The 16,006-nt window shown below is 35.7% G+C and overlaps 1 protein-coding gene across 2 annotated transcripts in view; it reads right to left on the minus strand.

The window, feature by feature from the left end:
• Window positions 1-1,832: 1,832 nt before the first annotated feature.
• Window positions 1,833-16,006, minus strand: part of CYTIP (cytohesin 1 interacting protein) — a 76,953-nt gene continuing 62,779 nt past the window's right edge. For both annotated transcript variants that reach the window (XM_063595377.1, XM_003832709.6), the window contains 2 exons: window positions 8,309-8,375; window positions 1,833-5,928 (listed from right to left, as the gene is read on the minus strand). In XM_063595377.1, the coding sequence (XP_063451447.1) occupies window positions 5,462-5,928; window positions 8,309-8,375 (534 nt within the window). In that variant the 3' untranslated portion in view covers window positions 1,833-5,461. The remainder of the gene's footprint in view (window positions 5,929-8,308; window positions 8,376-16,006) is intronic.

The raw sequence follows: 16,006 nt of genomic DNA on the forward strand, positions 1-16,006 counted from the left end.
GCTATCTTATAGAAGTATTATAGTTTTGTGTTTTATACCTATGTCTATGATCCATTTTGAGTCAATTTTTGTGAAACATATAAGAGCTTGCATATTTGACAGAACCATTTGTTGAAAACACTGTCCTTTCTACATTTAATTGACTTTACTTCTGTGTCAGAGATAATTACTATATTTGTGTGTGTCTATTTCTAGGCACTCTGTTCTGTTCCACTGATTTATCTGTCTATTCTTTTGCCAATACCATGCTGTAATGATGACTATACTTTATATTAAGTCTTTAAAAGGATATTGTAATTCCTCCAACTTTGTTGTTCTTCAGTATTTTCTTGGCCATTATATGTCTTTTGCCGTTCCGTATAAACTTTAGAATTAATTTGTTGATGTCTACAAAATAGCTTGCTAGAATTTTGATTGGGATTACACTGAATCTACAGATTAAGTTGGGAAGAACTGAATTGTAAAACTATGGAGTCTTCCAATCCATGAACACTGACTCTCTATTTAGGGTTATAGTTTACCATATTGAGATCCTGTAATGTTTTGTTAGATTTATATCTAAGTATTTTATTTTTGCATGCTGTCAACATATTGTTTTTCCTTTTTCAAATTCCAGTTGTTCATTGTTGATATGTAAGAAAGCAATTGACTATTGTATGTTAACCTTGTATCCCATGACCTTGCTATACTCACTTAGTAGTGCCAGGATTTTTTGTTGCACTGTTGATTCTTTGAGACTTTTCACATAAACAACATATCATCATAAAGAGTTTCTTTTCTTCCTTCCTCATTTGTGTATCTTTTATTGCTTTTCCTTGCCTTATTGCACTAGCGAAGATTTTTCATACAATGTAGAAAGGAGAAGTGAGAGAAAATGTATTTGCTTTGTAACTGATCTTAAGGAAAGTGTCCAGTTTGCCACCATTATAATATTAGCTGTAGGCTTTTTGTAGATGTTCTTTATCAAGCTATGGAAGTTATCTTTTATTTCTAAGATATACATTTTTTGTTCTTTCAAACTTCTTTTTTCCCTCAAGTTCTGATAATTTTGTGATATCTTCTAACTTTTGCTCATGGCTGATCTTTCCTTTTGTGCTTTGTGGTTTTGATAAGTGTTTTGTTTACTTTTCTGTGTAAAAGTTCCTACTATCATCTGCTTATAAAGATGCGCCTGCCTAGAAGTGGCAAACTTCAGTATGCCAATCACTATTCACTTAAATGCATTCAGATTCAAGTAAAATTTGAAAGCAAGTAACTAGTTCATTCTTTCTTATTCTTTTTAAATCTTCTTTTATCATTTCACGCACCAAGGAGACAAAGTCAGGAGGCCAGAAAGTTTCTTAATCAACTTTTTGGCTAGTTATGCAATCTTGACCAGTTTATTTCATTCCAAAATTCACTAATGCTTCCATTTCTTTATGTGGAAATTATTATGACAGTCACTAATTTTTACTCAAGGAGATTTAGAGACAGCTCAATACCCTTATATTATCAAGTCTGTGAACTCCTTGAATGGTGTTACAAACAGACTAAGGTGGTCCCCTGATCCCTACCTCCTAATGTTCATGATTGTGTAATCCCTGCTTCTTGAGTGTGGGTGGGCCTGTGACATGTTTCTAACAAACAGAACATGGTACAGTTGATAGGATACTATTCCCATCTTAATGTTACATTATTAGGCGAGGTGACGGGAAGTCACTTAAGAGGTTATGTTACATGGCAAAGGCGATAACATTGTATTATTTAAGACTCTGTCTTGTTTGTAGCCTCTCCCTTTTTCCTCTTCATTACCAGCTTTTAAGAATCAAGCTGCCATGAATTGTATGGCCACCAGGTAATGATTCTGACAACAACCTGAAGGAGCTTAAAGGTAGATCCTTCTCCAATCAAGCCTCCAGATAACAACACCAAAATTGCAGTAAATTGCAGGTTTGTGAGATCCTGAGCAGATCCAGCTAACCTGTGCCCAGACTCCTGGCCCACAGAAGCTTTGAGATAATAAATATATTTTAGGCTTCTAAGTTTGTGGTTATTATTTATTTATTTATTTTTATTTTATCATTATTATTATTATTATTATTTTGAGATGGAGTTTCGCTTTTCTTGCCCAGGCTGGAGGGCAATGGTGTGATCTCGGCTCACTGCAATCTCCGCCTCCCGGATTCAAGCGATTCTCCTGCCTCAGCCTACGGAGTAGCTGGGATTACAGGCATGCACCACTACACCCGGCTAATTTTTGTATTTTTAGTATAGATGGGGTTTCATCATCTTGGTCAGGCTGGTCTCAAACTCCTGACCTCAGGTGATCCACCCACCTCGGCCTCCCAAAGTGCTGGGATTACAGGTGTGAACCACCGTGCCTGGCAGTAATTTGTTAAATAGCAATAAAAAAGCTAATAGTGCAAAGTCTCAATTAAGTAAGTAGTGTCTTTTAAGGTCCTCAAAGAAGTAAATGTTGAGAATCACCTAGGTTTTTTTAAAAATCTGCTTTTAAGACAATTATTTCTTTATGGTAGAGAGAAATGTAGGGAGAGAGAGAGAGAGACAGAGAAAGAGAGAGAAAGTCCTGACACTGAAAAATAGCATTATTTATTTCATAAAGGCATCAAATTTTGATTTTGTAGCCCATAGGTATGTAAGGAAATGGATATAAAATAACAATACTTTTATGATCTGAGGGGCTCAATATAGTTATGTATTACTTACTATTTTTAGTATGTATACATTCAAAAATGTCTGTACTTTGGTAATCAAGACACACATACTATTTCCAAGTTTGATCTCTTCAGTGCAAACTGGGATTTTAAATGCTATCTGTATCATGCACTTAAGATATAAAATTATTACAAGGTAGAAAGTCATAAATAAAAGTTCACTTCCAAAAATATATTACTAATCTGTTTGTCATGGTTGTGTTCTTCAGCCACATGATAAAGTAATTCCCAATCTACTTGATTCAAATTTGGTTTATCAAATGCCCTTCTAGAAAAATGCATTTTCATAACAGGTTGCCAATTAATGGAATTCACCAGTAATACATATTTGAGAACTTTCAAGTTAAAAAAACACTTTTCAATTTTTTTCCTAGTAAATTATATCAGAGTGAATCACTATGCACCAGAAGTTTCTTCTAAAGCCCGACTGAAGTCATAAATTAGTCTGAAAGTTATACTGTGAGAAATTTACCCACATTTCTACTAAACAAAAGCTAATTTTCTTACAGCTTGTGAAATATAGAACATGACATACCCTTCCTTCCTGTACTTTGGTTAACCAGTACTTTTTTCTTTATTCTCAGAACATACCTCGACTCTAATTCTTACCGCAAACTAAAGTGATGCTTGCTCCGTCCCTTCCTTGCCCCTTTTTTGCATTTGAGGTCTACTGTCATACAGCAATATTACACTTCTGTATTAAAGTCACAAGAAAAGCAAATGATCTATGATCTGCTTTCCCGTATGACCTATGTCATTCTATGTAGTTCTCAAAGCATTTTTTCACCTTGTAGAAGATTTCAAAGTCATCTTTCCTCAAATAAATGTGGTGTTTCCTTCCCCTGGACTTTGTGAAATAGGATAACAAGAAATGCTGAATTCATATAAGTAGACCTTTAACAGGATGATTCTAGACTATGATGAGAAATAAGCAATACCAGTTGAATCATAACTGGTTTGCAAGCTCTTGTTGAAAATAAATGCACTGCTAATCATGTAGTTATTAAAGAACCTATGTCTGAAACTTGTGTATGAGGAACAGAGAAATGTTTGTTTTCCTATTTACCCAAAGAAATGCACTTATCTGTGCAGCATCTATAATTGTACATTTTAAGTATTCCTGTTGGGTGGAATAAAAAGTACTGTAATGATCACTAAACAGAACCAAAAGAGTAAAAGATATCTGGAATAGACTAGAGCAAGGAAGAACTGGCTTCCAATTTTAGCCCTGCCACTGACTAGCCTTGTGACCCTGAGAACATTTCCAAATTCCTGACTTGTTATCTGTATGCCTAACACCTACTATATAGTAATTGTGGGGATCATACGTAAAGTGTCTTTAGCCAACTAGGTACTCAGTAAATGGTAGACAGTATTGCTATCATTTCTGTGAAAGGTGTGACACCCTGCCTTTCATATGAGTGACTGTCATGCACAGGCCACTGGATGTTTCTCAGTTCAAAGAGTTAATAGAAGGCAAGTCCCAACTAGAAATCTTTTCATACTTTATCATTTCTTTCTTATCTTAGATGCTTCCTTACCCTACCCTCTTTTATCTCAAAATAACTCATTTCTTAACCAGAAGTTTAATTAAATTTAGCAGCTCTACTTAAAGTGAAGTGTTTCTATTTCTCCCAAACACACACACACACGCACAGAGAGAGAGAGAAAGAGAGAGAGAGAGAGAACTTAAAATCAGCAGACTATTTATTACATAGTCCAGATTGTCTACTCTAGAATATAGGTTATGAATAGCTGTGCCACCAGAACAGAGAATTCATAGACTTTAATGGATATTAAATAAAACATGGAGTAATTGAAAGGCTAGAAGTAATGTGATACTAACATAACCAATAGGCAAAAGACTGCTGAGGCGATAGCTATTTAGAATATATGATATAAAGTGAGAAGTAATATGAAAAAAACTACAGGAGGAAAGTCCTTTTCCCAACCCTCAGTTTTGGATGTTAGACATTTGTAGAAAAAAAATTACAAAGCTGTAGGATTCAGAGAGTTCTAGACTTGCCATTAATGTTCAGGCAGAACAAAAGTTGAATTGGGCAAAAAACATGACATCCCCACCCATTTTGTTTAGACTGTCTATAAAAATGACTTTATTATGATCTTTGCAGCACCCATCTCAGACCACATCTTTCCATGGTTCTCATGAACCTTAACCCCTCCTATTAAATCTTATACTTCCCGCTTTATTGTCACTATAGATGTGAGAAACAGCTGATGGTCATCTTTGTTTACAAGCCATTACAGGTTTGAACAAATTCAAAATTGCCTATTATTAAGCCTCCCCAGGAGCTACTGGGCATAAGCAAACCTAAGATTTTATAACCCAGCAATTATCCTATAGAAAATAGTCCAGATTATTATATTCTGCCACACCTTTATTCATACTTGACTCCAAAAAGTTCTCAATTATTCACAGGGATAATCTAGAAAATAAATATTAGTTTTGCTTTCAAAGACATTACTGGAATGAGCAGGCACCTGCATCTTTGTTATATTAATTAACTTATTATTTAGTTTTCCTGTCTGCTTAGAAATTGGCTGTTTAGGTTGAAAAATGATTTAAGAAGCAAAAAATATAACACAACAATTTAAATAAAGGTCACTATTGCTGTGAAATGGGATGTCAGTTTTGCAATTCTTCTGCACTTTCCCACCAAGCTGGGATCCGGGTGAGTCTAGAGATATTCGTGAAATAAGCTAATTTGAAAGGACACCACAATCCGTCAAAAGCGACTTTCTTCCTCTTCCACAGCACGATGAAGGCCAGGGATAAATTTCAAGAGTTGCTTTCGGACACTTCCCTTTCTGCTCTTCCGGGGCAGGGTCCCAAACATGCTTGATAAGTTGCCCTCCCACAGGGGAGACATGGATCCGCTGCTGGTGTTACTGATGCTCCGGTTCCTCCTTGAAGATGACCTCCTCAGAAAATCATCCCCCTCCTTGGGGATAAAGCACTCATCATCTGTGCTCGTCTGCCGACTGAAGGCACCCCTGCTGGAGTCCTCAGACACACACGTCTGGTAGCCATCTTCACTGTCCATCGTCATGGAGCTCAGCCAGCTCTTACAGCTGCTCTCACTGGATAATCGATTCCGGTCCACAAGGGCTGGGCCTGGCCCAGGCAGGGGTCCAAACAAAGACAATTCATCCAAGTCCATGTTTTCCAAACTGGGGCAATTAGCTGCATCACCTAGAGCACAAAGTCTACTGTGAAATGGATCTGTTCATTACTCCCTACAAATAAATACACTACATCAAAACTTCTCTTTGAATGACACGAGAAAGAGTAAGGGTGAAAAATACTTTTCACTGAGCTTTGGTGTGCTTGAATAAGTAACTGTTTATGAGACCATTTGATAAACCTTATAGTAGGGTTTCCTGAACTATTGTTCATAGACCAAGGTTCCATGGTCACAAAAATTATAATATTAGAATAAATTTAAACAAGATGTTTCATATGAGAACAGTTCAGCCCAATTGACAGTCTACCAGTGTGGCATCTGAACCTCCAAAATGATCATTTCTTAAATTTAAATAACCCTGAAACCTTTTATTAAAATTCTCACAGAAATGGGGTTCCATAGAATACACTTGGGGAAATACTATCATGATTTTCTCCACTTAGTTTCTCTGATTCTTAGGTACTGTCTTTTAAAAATAATTCTAAAATTATTATAAAACCATTTGAAGTAAATAGAAAACAGTTATGGAACAGGTAATTCAAAAGTGTTTCTTAGAGAAAGGATTTGTGAAATCAAATGTATCTTCCAACCTCAATATTCCCAGTTTCGTTTTGGAATACTTAAATTCTCTGGAATGATACTGTACCCAGAAATCATCCTTGTCCTCAAGTAAGTAATAATTTATTTGAAGAAATTGAATTTTATCTGCTTGGCTAAATTTTTTTCATTGATCCTTAACAACGTACATCTGGCTCTTCAAACTCTAATGTTAATCACATACCAATATGACCCTCCCTGCTTCCACACTAACTGAGTTGGTTGGTATCTTGTGTATGTGTGTGTGTGTGTGAGAGAGAGAGAGAGAGAGAGAACTTGTAATACCAGCCTTGGAAAAACATAATCAGTAAGTCACTATGCTTCAGAAAAAATAATAGAATACGGTACACTCTAAAATGGTTTTATTTTGTACTGATTATCTTCACTGCTGCTGTCTTTTGTCCTCGGTTGACAATATAAAAAGAAACTGTTTTTTTCAGATGATTTGCAAGGTTGAGTACAGCCAGCCCCATGGTGACTAGTCATAATGCTTTCCTTTTTGCTAATACAACCTACTTCATTTCATCTTGCAATAAGTGATGAATTTCTTTTGATTGGAGAGCAATTGCCTTATAGAATCACATGCCCTGGATGTTTACTATACATCTAGAAAAAGCAGAACTCCTTCAATTGCTCAAAAAATACGTACAACAATGACTTTATGAGGATCCTGACCTAACAATGTTGTCTATACAAGGCTGTTTCTATAGAACAGCAAGAATTTATATTCACTGGGCCATTCAGGATGCTCCAGAAGTGGAAATGAGGCTAAAAAGCCCTCATGTCTAAAGAAAGCAAGGAGGTGGCTGAATTTACAAGGCCATAAAGAAGTTTTTGTATTAAATATTTCTGCCTCTCTAACAAACTTCACTACCCAAAAGAACTATTATGAATTTTTTAAAAATATTAAATGAAGACATAAAAAAGAGAAGTAACTTGTACATAAGTTTCAAACACTTCAATTTAAAAAAAAAAAAACAGAAGTTCATACCAGAACTCTAAGCCATAAATTAGTGACTAGTTAAGGATTAAATTGTTATCTTTTTTGGTAAACAAATTGATTATCACTTTTAACAGATATTCTAGGTTACAGACTTAAGCTTGGTGCTATTTAAAGAAGAGATAAGCTATATTTCACACCCACGTAGTGGTTTCAGTGAATTATTTGTACACAAAAGTTCATTCCTTTGGTTACATCTATCATACAACAAATAGCGAATTAACACATTTTAAACTCAACCCTTCCCTTAAAAATGCACTCAGTGGCAAGAGCTATGCATTTACTGTTGTATTCATCTTACGCATTTATGTCTTTGTCTTGGGGGCCATGAAAAAGAATTTCTCTGCATAAATGCAACTTATGCAATTTAAACAAAAGACAGGAGCTCTACCCAATAAGTGTGCAACCATTCCAGCTTTAATAGCTTCTAAAAACTATACAGCCCCTTAGCCGTGATTGTTTTCAGAAATGTAATTCATTCACTGAAGTAGAAGGAAAGTTAGGCAATCTTCCCCAATGATTTTCTAAAATCTCCAGATGCCTGTTTTTGAGCATGTGCATCTGTGTGCATGTGCATCTGCGTCATGATACGCAGTAGTGGGTCTGACTTGCCTTACCCCTCCTCCAAATACAGCCATTCCAAAGCTCATGCCAAAGAAACACAGACCCATTTCTTTGACCAGCACTAGACAAATTTTTCTTATAATGATGATAATCTTAAACCAACTTTGAGGCAGAAATACTGAAAGAAGTAATGTTAGTGTGGTTTCTGAACAGGAAATTGCATTTACCATGAAGCAGACGATGTTCCTGTAACTGCAGAGATCTGTACTCCACCCATTTTTGTTTCAAGGTTTGCTGTGAGATTTAAAAAAAAAAAAAAGTTTTTATTATTAGGAAACCCCAGTGAAGCTAGCAATTTAATTCTAGGTGTTGAGATTTGTCATTAAATTTTTTACCTTTCTTTCTAGTACTACCATTCCATCTCATCCATTTAAAATATTTTTGCTGTATAAAAGGAGGATATTGAGAATACTATGCCCTCAAAAAATAATCTAGTAGTACCAACAAGCTTTCTTTTAAAAAACAAGAAAAACAATAAAATATATTTTTATTTAAACAATTATTTTAAAAAGATTATTTGGGTTTGTGAAAATGTACTTGCTGTTTAAGCAAGGATTTATACTCTAGGATTACCACATCTGTAGGATGAAGACAGTAATAGAGCCTAAACCCCAGAAATGTTATGAGGATTAGATGAGTGCATAGATGTAAAATTTTTAGAACAGTGACTAGAACTTAGTTAATGCTCTACAAATATCATCATCAACATACAAGCCCAAAGACCTCCACCTCCTGGGTTCAAGCAATTCTTCTGCCTCAGCCTCCCAAGTAGCTGGGATTACAGGCACGCCCCACCATGCCCGGCCAAATTTTTGTCTTTTTAGTAGGGACGGGGTTTCACCATGCTGGCCAGGCTGATCTCGAACTCCTGACCTCGTGATCTGCCTACCTCAGCTTCCCAAAGGGATTATAGGCGTGAGGCACCATGCCTGGCTTGGACAGCTATTTATTTTCCACACAAAAAAGGAGAACAGAACTATCTGAAATGCTTCCTTAGTGGGCTAAACTTAGAACACTGCTAAGCACCCTAACTTCTTAACTGCCTCCCTTCTTGGCTGCCCCAGCACACGAGAGCTGAGACCCACAGTGGGAATTAAGTAGCTGCCACATGGGTCAAGACAGCACACAAGTCCTGGCCTATCCCACAGAGGGGACTGAGGCAATGGCAATCTAAAACAAACCAGGCAGAAGGCATCTGAAAAGACATAGCCATAGGCTCACTGTCTCCCATTATTTATTCTCTACTGCTCCCCTTCCTTTGCAAATTCAGGTCCCTATAGCAAGCCTAGCAAGTGGGCACAGCTCAGGTTTGCCTGTGGACTCTTAGGCCAAAGGAAAGACAGCCTAGTTGAAACAAGCAATCCTTGCCACAAAGCAATCTGCAAGGAGTAGATGAAGGCTAAAAAGGAAGAGGAAAAAAATGTATATTTGGAGAAGGATTAAAGGAAAGAAAATAATAAAATTGCAAGAACATCATTAAATGCTTAAGAGGAACATGGCTTGTTCCTCAGTCTTCAAAGATTGAACAATAACTGGGCAGAATTTTCCAAACTTTGATACTAGTAACATTTAACAGCAACCCTTATGGTTGCCAATATAAAATCGAGCAATAAATCAATCAAATGCTCGACTCAATCAACTTCTTGTTCTTTCTGTACCATAATATAGTCTAGACTAGCTTTAATACTGCTTTGAGGGCTGAGGGCAGTGGCTTATACCTGTAATCTCAGCACTTTAGGAGGATGAAGTGGGAGGATTGCTTGAGACCAGGAGTTTGAAACAAGCCTGGGCAACATAGTGAGACCTTATCTCTACAATTTTTTTTTCTAATTAGCTGGGTATGGTGGTGCACACCAGTTCTTAAGAGGCTGAGGAGGCTGGGCACAGTGGCTCACGCCTGTAATCCCAATACTTTGGGAGGCTGAAGCAGGTGGATCGCCTGAGGTCAGGAGTTCAAGACCAGACTGGCCAACATGGCGAAACCCCATCTCTACTAAAAATACAAAAATTAGCTGGGTGTGATGGCAGGCATCTGTAATCTCAGGTACTCGGGAGGCTGAGGCAGGATAATCGCTTGAACCTGGGAGGCAGAGGTTGTGGTGAGCTGAGATGGCACAATTGTACTCCACCCCGGGCAACAACAGCAAAACTTTGTCTCAAAAATAAATAAATAATTTTTTTAAAAAAGAGGCTGATGTAGAAGGATCACTTAAGCCTGGGAGGTGAGGCTACAGTGAGCTATGATCATGCTACTGCACTCCAGCATGGGCAATAGGGTAAGACCCTGCCACCAAAAAAAAAAAAAAAAAAAAAAAAAGGACTGCTATGCTGCCTTATTCCCAGCTTTTAACTGTGTAAATCTGTGGTTATATGAAGGTCAAAATTAGGGACGTAGGGAGTATAAGGCTAGCAAGTGCCTGGCATACATACCAACCTCTTTCATCTTTCTTAAAGAGATTTATTTCCTACAAGAGACTAGCGTCCAGTTGAGGAGCATAGGGATAGGTCAACAGTAAAAACTAGAGACAGAAAGAAGAGGAAGTTATATTTCTGCACTTACTATCTAAAAATACGAAGTCAGCACTGGCTGACTTTATATATACAGTCAATTTTTGGAAAAATACTGGTTTTGCAATATCTGAGTTGTTGATTTGACCCAGTCATTTCGGTATGTCATCACTTAAACCAAGAAAATACCAGTGTAAAGAGCAGATGTGTCAAAGTGACTAAGGGTTTTTCAACTGTAACCAAGCTTCCCTATTTTCCTTTGGGTCTGTTTCTGCCTGTGTTACTGACATCACAATTGTTTATTTAGACATATCTGAGCTCTCATTAGATGAGAACTAAAGCACAAGTGAGATCTAACCCCACTGGGCAGCATCACCTCACTGTGCCTAGTTCAGTGCCAGCTACATAGCAGCTGCTCAGTAAATAATGGTTGAATGAATACGTGAAAATAATGGCTTCCTAAAACAACTCTCAGCTATCACACATTGCTTCCAAAGAAGTTTCCAATGCTTTCAATCTACAGGAGACATACAGCTGAACATTTCCATGGCACTTTAGTACTTCAATTGTGTTTTAACTGATAACATGATACTTAATTTTCATAACTTCCCTAAAAAGTTACAGATTCGAAAATGAATATTCAATGTAACAAAATATTTCCCAAGCAATATAAACCCAGTAAATAGCAGAAGTAGATTACAAACTAGCTTTCCCAGCTAGCCCACTAGATGTGCTGTTTTCATGTTGAACATTTGAATCATAGGTCAGAAGAAAGGGAATCCCTGAAAATGTGGATCAGAAAGGACCACTGTTTCTAAAGAAGAGCCCCTGGCGCAATGAAGAGTCTTTGAGGGAAAGAAAGCTCACTTACACAGGATGCACAAAATAAATGTCACTGTTTGGAGGGGAAACCAGCCTGACCTTGGCTATGGGTCAGACCAAGACATTTTTGGCTCAAGAGTTAAACGGAGTCTCATAATTTCAAGATTAGAAACAGGACAGACATGCAAGATAGAAAACAGAATGAAACTTAAAGTCTTCTGGATATGGAGAAGCAGAAATAAATTCTATGGCAATATATGGTTTAAATACACCTATCTGAAACACAGGTCTGAGACAGGTTTTCTGCTTAAGAAAAAAACATTGGCTGAAGCTCCATCACTGGGAAAGGGGGCTGAGAAAAGCTGATGCTGCTGGCTATGGCTCATGTAGAGCTTGTATGTTGAAAGGCAGGAATACCTAAACACAGCCTCATGACCTGAGCCAAACAGCTCACTGAGTCTTCAGGAAAGGCACGGAAGCCCCCAGACCTGGCTCTGGATTGATAGCCTTGAAGTGCCAAGTGGAGGCAAGCATCCAATTATCACATTGTGCTGAAGGGAGAGGCTATATGCCATGCAAGAGAAGTAGGCAATCTAAACCTCCAAACACAGATGTTTAATGATAAAAAAGATAATAAAATTGATAATTTGTGCATAGATTCTCTCTAAACAAAATGAAAATAGAAAAGTGTTCAAGGCCAGGTGCGGTGACTCACACCTGTAATCCCAGCACTTTGGGAGGCCTAAGCGAGCAGATCACCTGAGGGCAGGAGTTCGCGACCAGCCTGCCCAACATGGTGAAAATCCTCTCTACTAAAAATACAAAAAATTAGCCAGGCATGGTGGCAGGCGCCTGTAATCCCAGCTACTCAGGAGGCTGAGGCAGGAGAATCCCTTGAACCCGGGAGGTGGAGGTTGCAGTGAGCCGAGATCATGCCACTGCACTCCAGCCTGGGTGACAAGGGCAAAACTCTGTCTCAAAAAAAAAAAAAAGAAAAAAGAAAAGTGTCCAAAAAAGACTTTAAAATAAGAATTTTTATAATCCTCTGAGAGATATAATCCTCTGAGAGATCAATGTTTATAAGAACAAGAAATTTGAAATGACAAAACAAGAACAGATAGACATGAAAAAGAACTACAAGATAATAAGAAAGTAATTTTTATAACTCAATAGAAAGAACACATTCTGTACAGAACAGCTAGCAATAACATTTCTGGAGATGTTACTAAAGAATTCAGAAAGAATATAACACAAAAATATAAATAAAGACCTATGAAATAGTCATTAGGAAGCATGAAAGATAAATCAAGAAACTATGCCTAACATGAATTCCAGAAGATAATACAAGAGTGGTGTAGAAGGTATATTCCAAAAAGATTGAGTTGATAGTTTTCCAAAGCTAAAGAAAGTCTTTAAACAGAAAGAGCACTATAAGATCTACATAGTATAAATTTAGAAATGAATCCAGAACTAATTGCATTGTAGTAAAACCGTAGATCAATAAGGACAAAAGAATATCTTAAAGCAACCAGAAAAAGGATTAAAGATGGCCACAAATACTGGTTTTCTAGAAGATCCAAAAATAGAAAATCCCGTAGAGAAAGAGTTATCAAGAAAAAAAAAGAAGCATAAAAAGTGGTACAAACTGCAAGAAAAAAATGGGGGCACACTCAAACAATTTTTGACAAAAATTTAAAACATCAGAATAATATTTTACTGTCAACTCAGTTAATAAATTTAAAAACTTTGTTAACAAAAACATAAGTCGCTAAAACTGTCTTTAAAAAAACCAGAAATCCTGAGTAGTCTCACAACTAATAAAGTAATTGAAACAGTACATTAACAGTATTCCCATCAAAAAAGAATCCTAAAACAAAATGATTCAGATGGTATTATTAAAATTCTGCCAGAAAATAAGAAGAGGAAAACAGTCCCCAGGTCATGCTAAGAGTCTAGTAAACTTGATACCAAAACTTAAAAAGATAATCTAAGAAAATAAAATTACAGGCCAGTCTACCTGAAAAATGAAACTCTTTCAAAATCCTAAATACAATATTAGCAAATCGAACCTGTAATTACATTTACAAATTATAAATTTCAAGAATAAGCCAGGTTGGGTTTATCATAGAAATGAAATGGTAGCTTTATATTAGAATATATTTAAATTTCATTCACATATTGACAGAATTTTTTCAAATGAATAAATGAGAAGACCAGCTTAACAGATGCATAAAAAAGTATTTGATAAAGTTTAATGGACAAGCACTATAAACACTACCAGCAAACTTCGTATAGAAGGGAGTCTCCTTAATCTGAAAGATAGCTCATTCCTAGTGGAAAAGAAATTAGGAAGAATTTCCTTTAAAATCAAGAATAAAACAAGGATGCCTACAACCATAATTTCTATTCATTGTTGTATGGTAGCGCCTAAGCTGTGAAGTAAAGTAAGAAAAAGAACCAAAACTCATTCATAACAGATAGTTATTATCTCTACAGTAAATCCAAAATAATCTACAGATAATTCATTAGAGTTATTAGAATAGATATTACTATTCTATAATTTAGCAAAGTGTTTGAATATAGTCACAGCACAGAAAAATTTATTTCACATGTCTATTAACGTCAATCAAAGCATTCATTTTTGTAAAGAAACGATAATAAGAACAAAAAACATAAGGTACAGAGGACTAAGTCTAACAGAAGATGTATAAGACCTATATGCATAAAATTATAACTTTATTAGAAAGACTTTAAAGAAAACAACAAAAAATGGTAAGATCATCTATCAATAAAAAAACAGAATACCATATGATGTTGTTTCCTCAAATTGATATATATATATATATATATAATGTGCAATCAGAGCCAGGAATGGTGGCTCAGGCCTGTAATCCCAGGAATTCAGGAGGCTGAGATAGGAGAACTGCTTGAGCCCAGAGTTTGAGACTATAGTAAGCTATGATCACGTTGCTGCACTCCAGCAAGGGCAATAGAGCGAGACCCTGTCTCCAAAAATAGATAAATAAAATTTGAAGTCAATCAAAACACCAACATTTATTTACATATAATCTGATTTTATAATTTATATAGATGATCAAAGGACCAAGAATAACTGTGCCCAATGTGATATCAAGATTCATTATAAACAGTTTGGGATAAACAAATTGACCCATGGATCATATTAGAAAGCCTATAAGCAAATCCATGCATATGTGGAACTTGCTTAAAAATAGAGGTTTTACTGCAAGTCAGTTGAAGGGGAAAGGGGGACTACAAAATAAATGGTACTGGAAGAACTGGTTATTCATATGGAAAAAAATTAAATTGGAATTTTCCCCATACCTCATAATATATATAAAAATTTATTCTGGATGAATTAAGGACTTAAAGGAAAAAGGAAAAATGTTAAAAAGCTTTAGCAGAAAATATAGATTACCTGCCAAAAATAATTAGGAGCTCTCTCATAAACAAAAATATTAAAGGAGTAATATATTCAAAGTTCTAAGGGAGCTAAACACCTACTTAGAATAATTCAATTACCTATCAAAACTCTCTTCCAATAGTAGCAGTGAAATAAAAACATTTTTCCACAAAAATCTACTTATCCCCACAGAAGGAAGGACTATAGCAAGAAAGAAAGTAAACCTAGAGGTAAGGAGTACAATGCAACAAACAACAGCAAACATATCAAAACGAACAAGTTGGTGTATTTCTTCACTACCAGCTATAGAACAAAAATCTGTATTTTGTGCTTTAAAAAAATTGATGCAAATTCTCTAAAGTAAGTATAATAAGGAATATAGGGTCTTCAATGGGCATTTTAAACATTGTATGGTGCTCGTGATGTTCTGGAAGAGGATGGAGATACTGAAAAATTCATACATTGGTAAGTATGTACATTAAAACTTAAGGCAAAAACATGCAAAGAATAGAAATTGCTTCAAGGCATCAAATAATGATTTGTGCAAGTTAGTACTTTATTCCATAGAATATAGCCCTATTTTTCATTCTTGTTTTCAATATTTCTTTTTTCTAAGAAAAGGTGAAAAAGTTAAACTTTTTAAAAAAGATGTTCACTAAGATTATCTTTCTTTTGCAAAAACAAATTAACTTTAAATTCAAGTACAATATGAACCACTGTTTACCCCTCATAAAAATGTAGCAACAAAAATGTTAGAAATGTTTTCTTTAGAGTCAACCATAAGATTACCATTATTTACAGTATATTGATGATCCTAGCCAATGCTATAGGAGAGGAAAAATAAATTAGTTTCAATAATTGAGCTAAAGGGGCAAAAAATTTTATTATCTGCAAATGATAAGAAATCTATATAGAAAATATAAGGAAATCTATAAAAATTATTATTAGAATAAAGGGAGTTCAACAAAACTGGATTTTTAAAATTTAAACAAAATCATTAGCAATAAGTGGCTGAAAATTTAAAAGATTAATATAGCAAGAACAATGAGGAAGTAAACAAGAATGAATATAATAAATGATATGTAAAAATATAGGAAGATAATTACAAAATATT

The sequence above is a fragment of the Pan paniscus genome, chromosome 13 (assembly GCF_029289425.2).
Source record: "Pan paniscus chromosome 13, NHGRI_mPanPan1-v2.0_pri, whole genome shotgun sequence".
Lineage (NCBI taxonomy): Eukaryota > Metazoa > Chordata > Mammalia > Primates > Hominidae > Pan > Pan paniscus.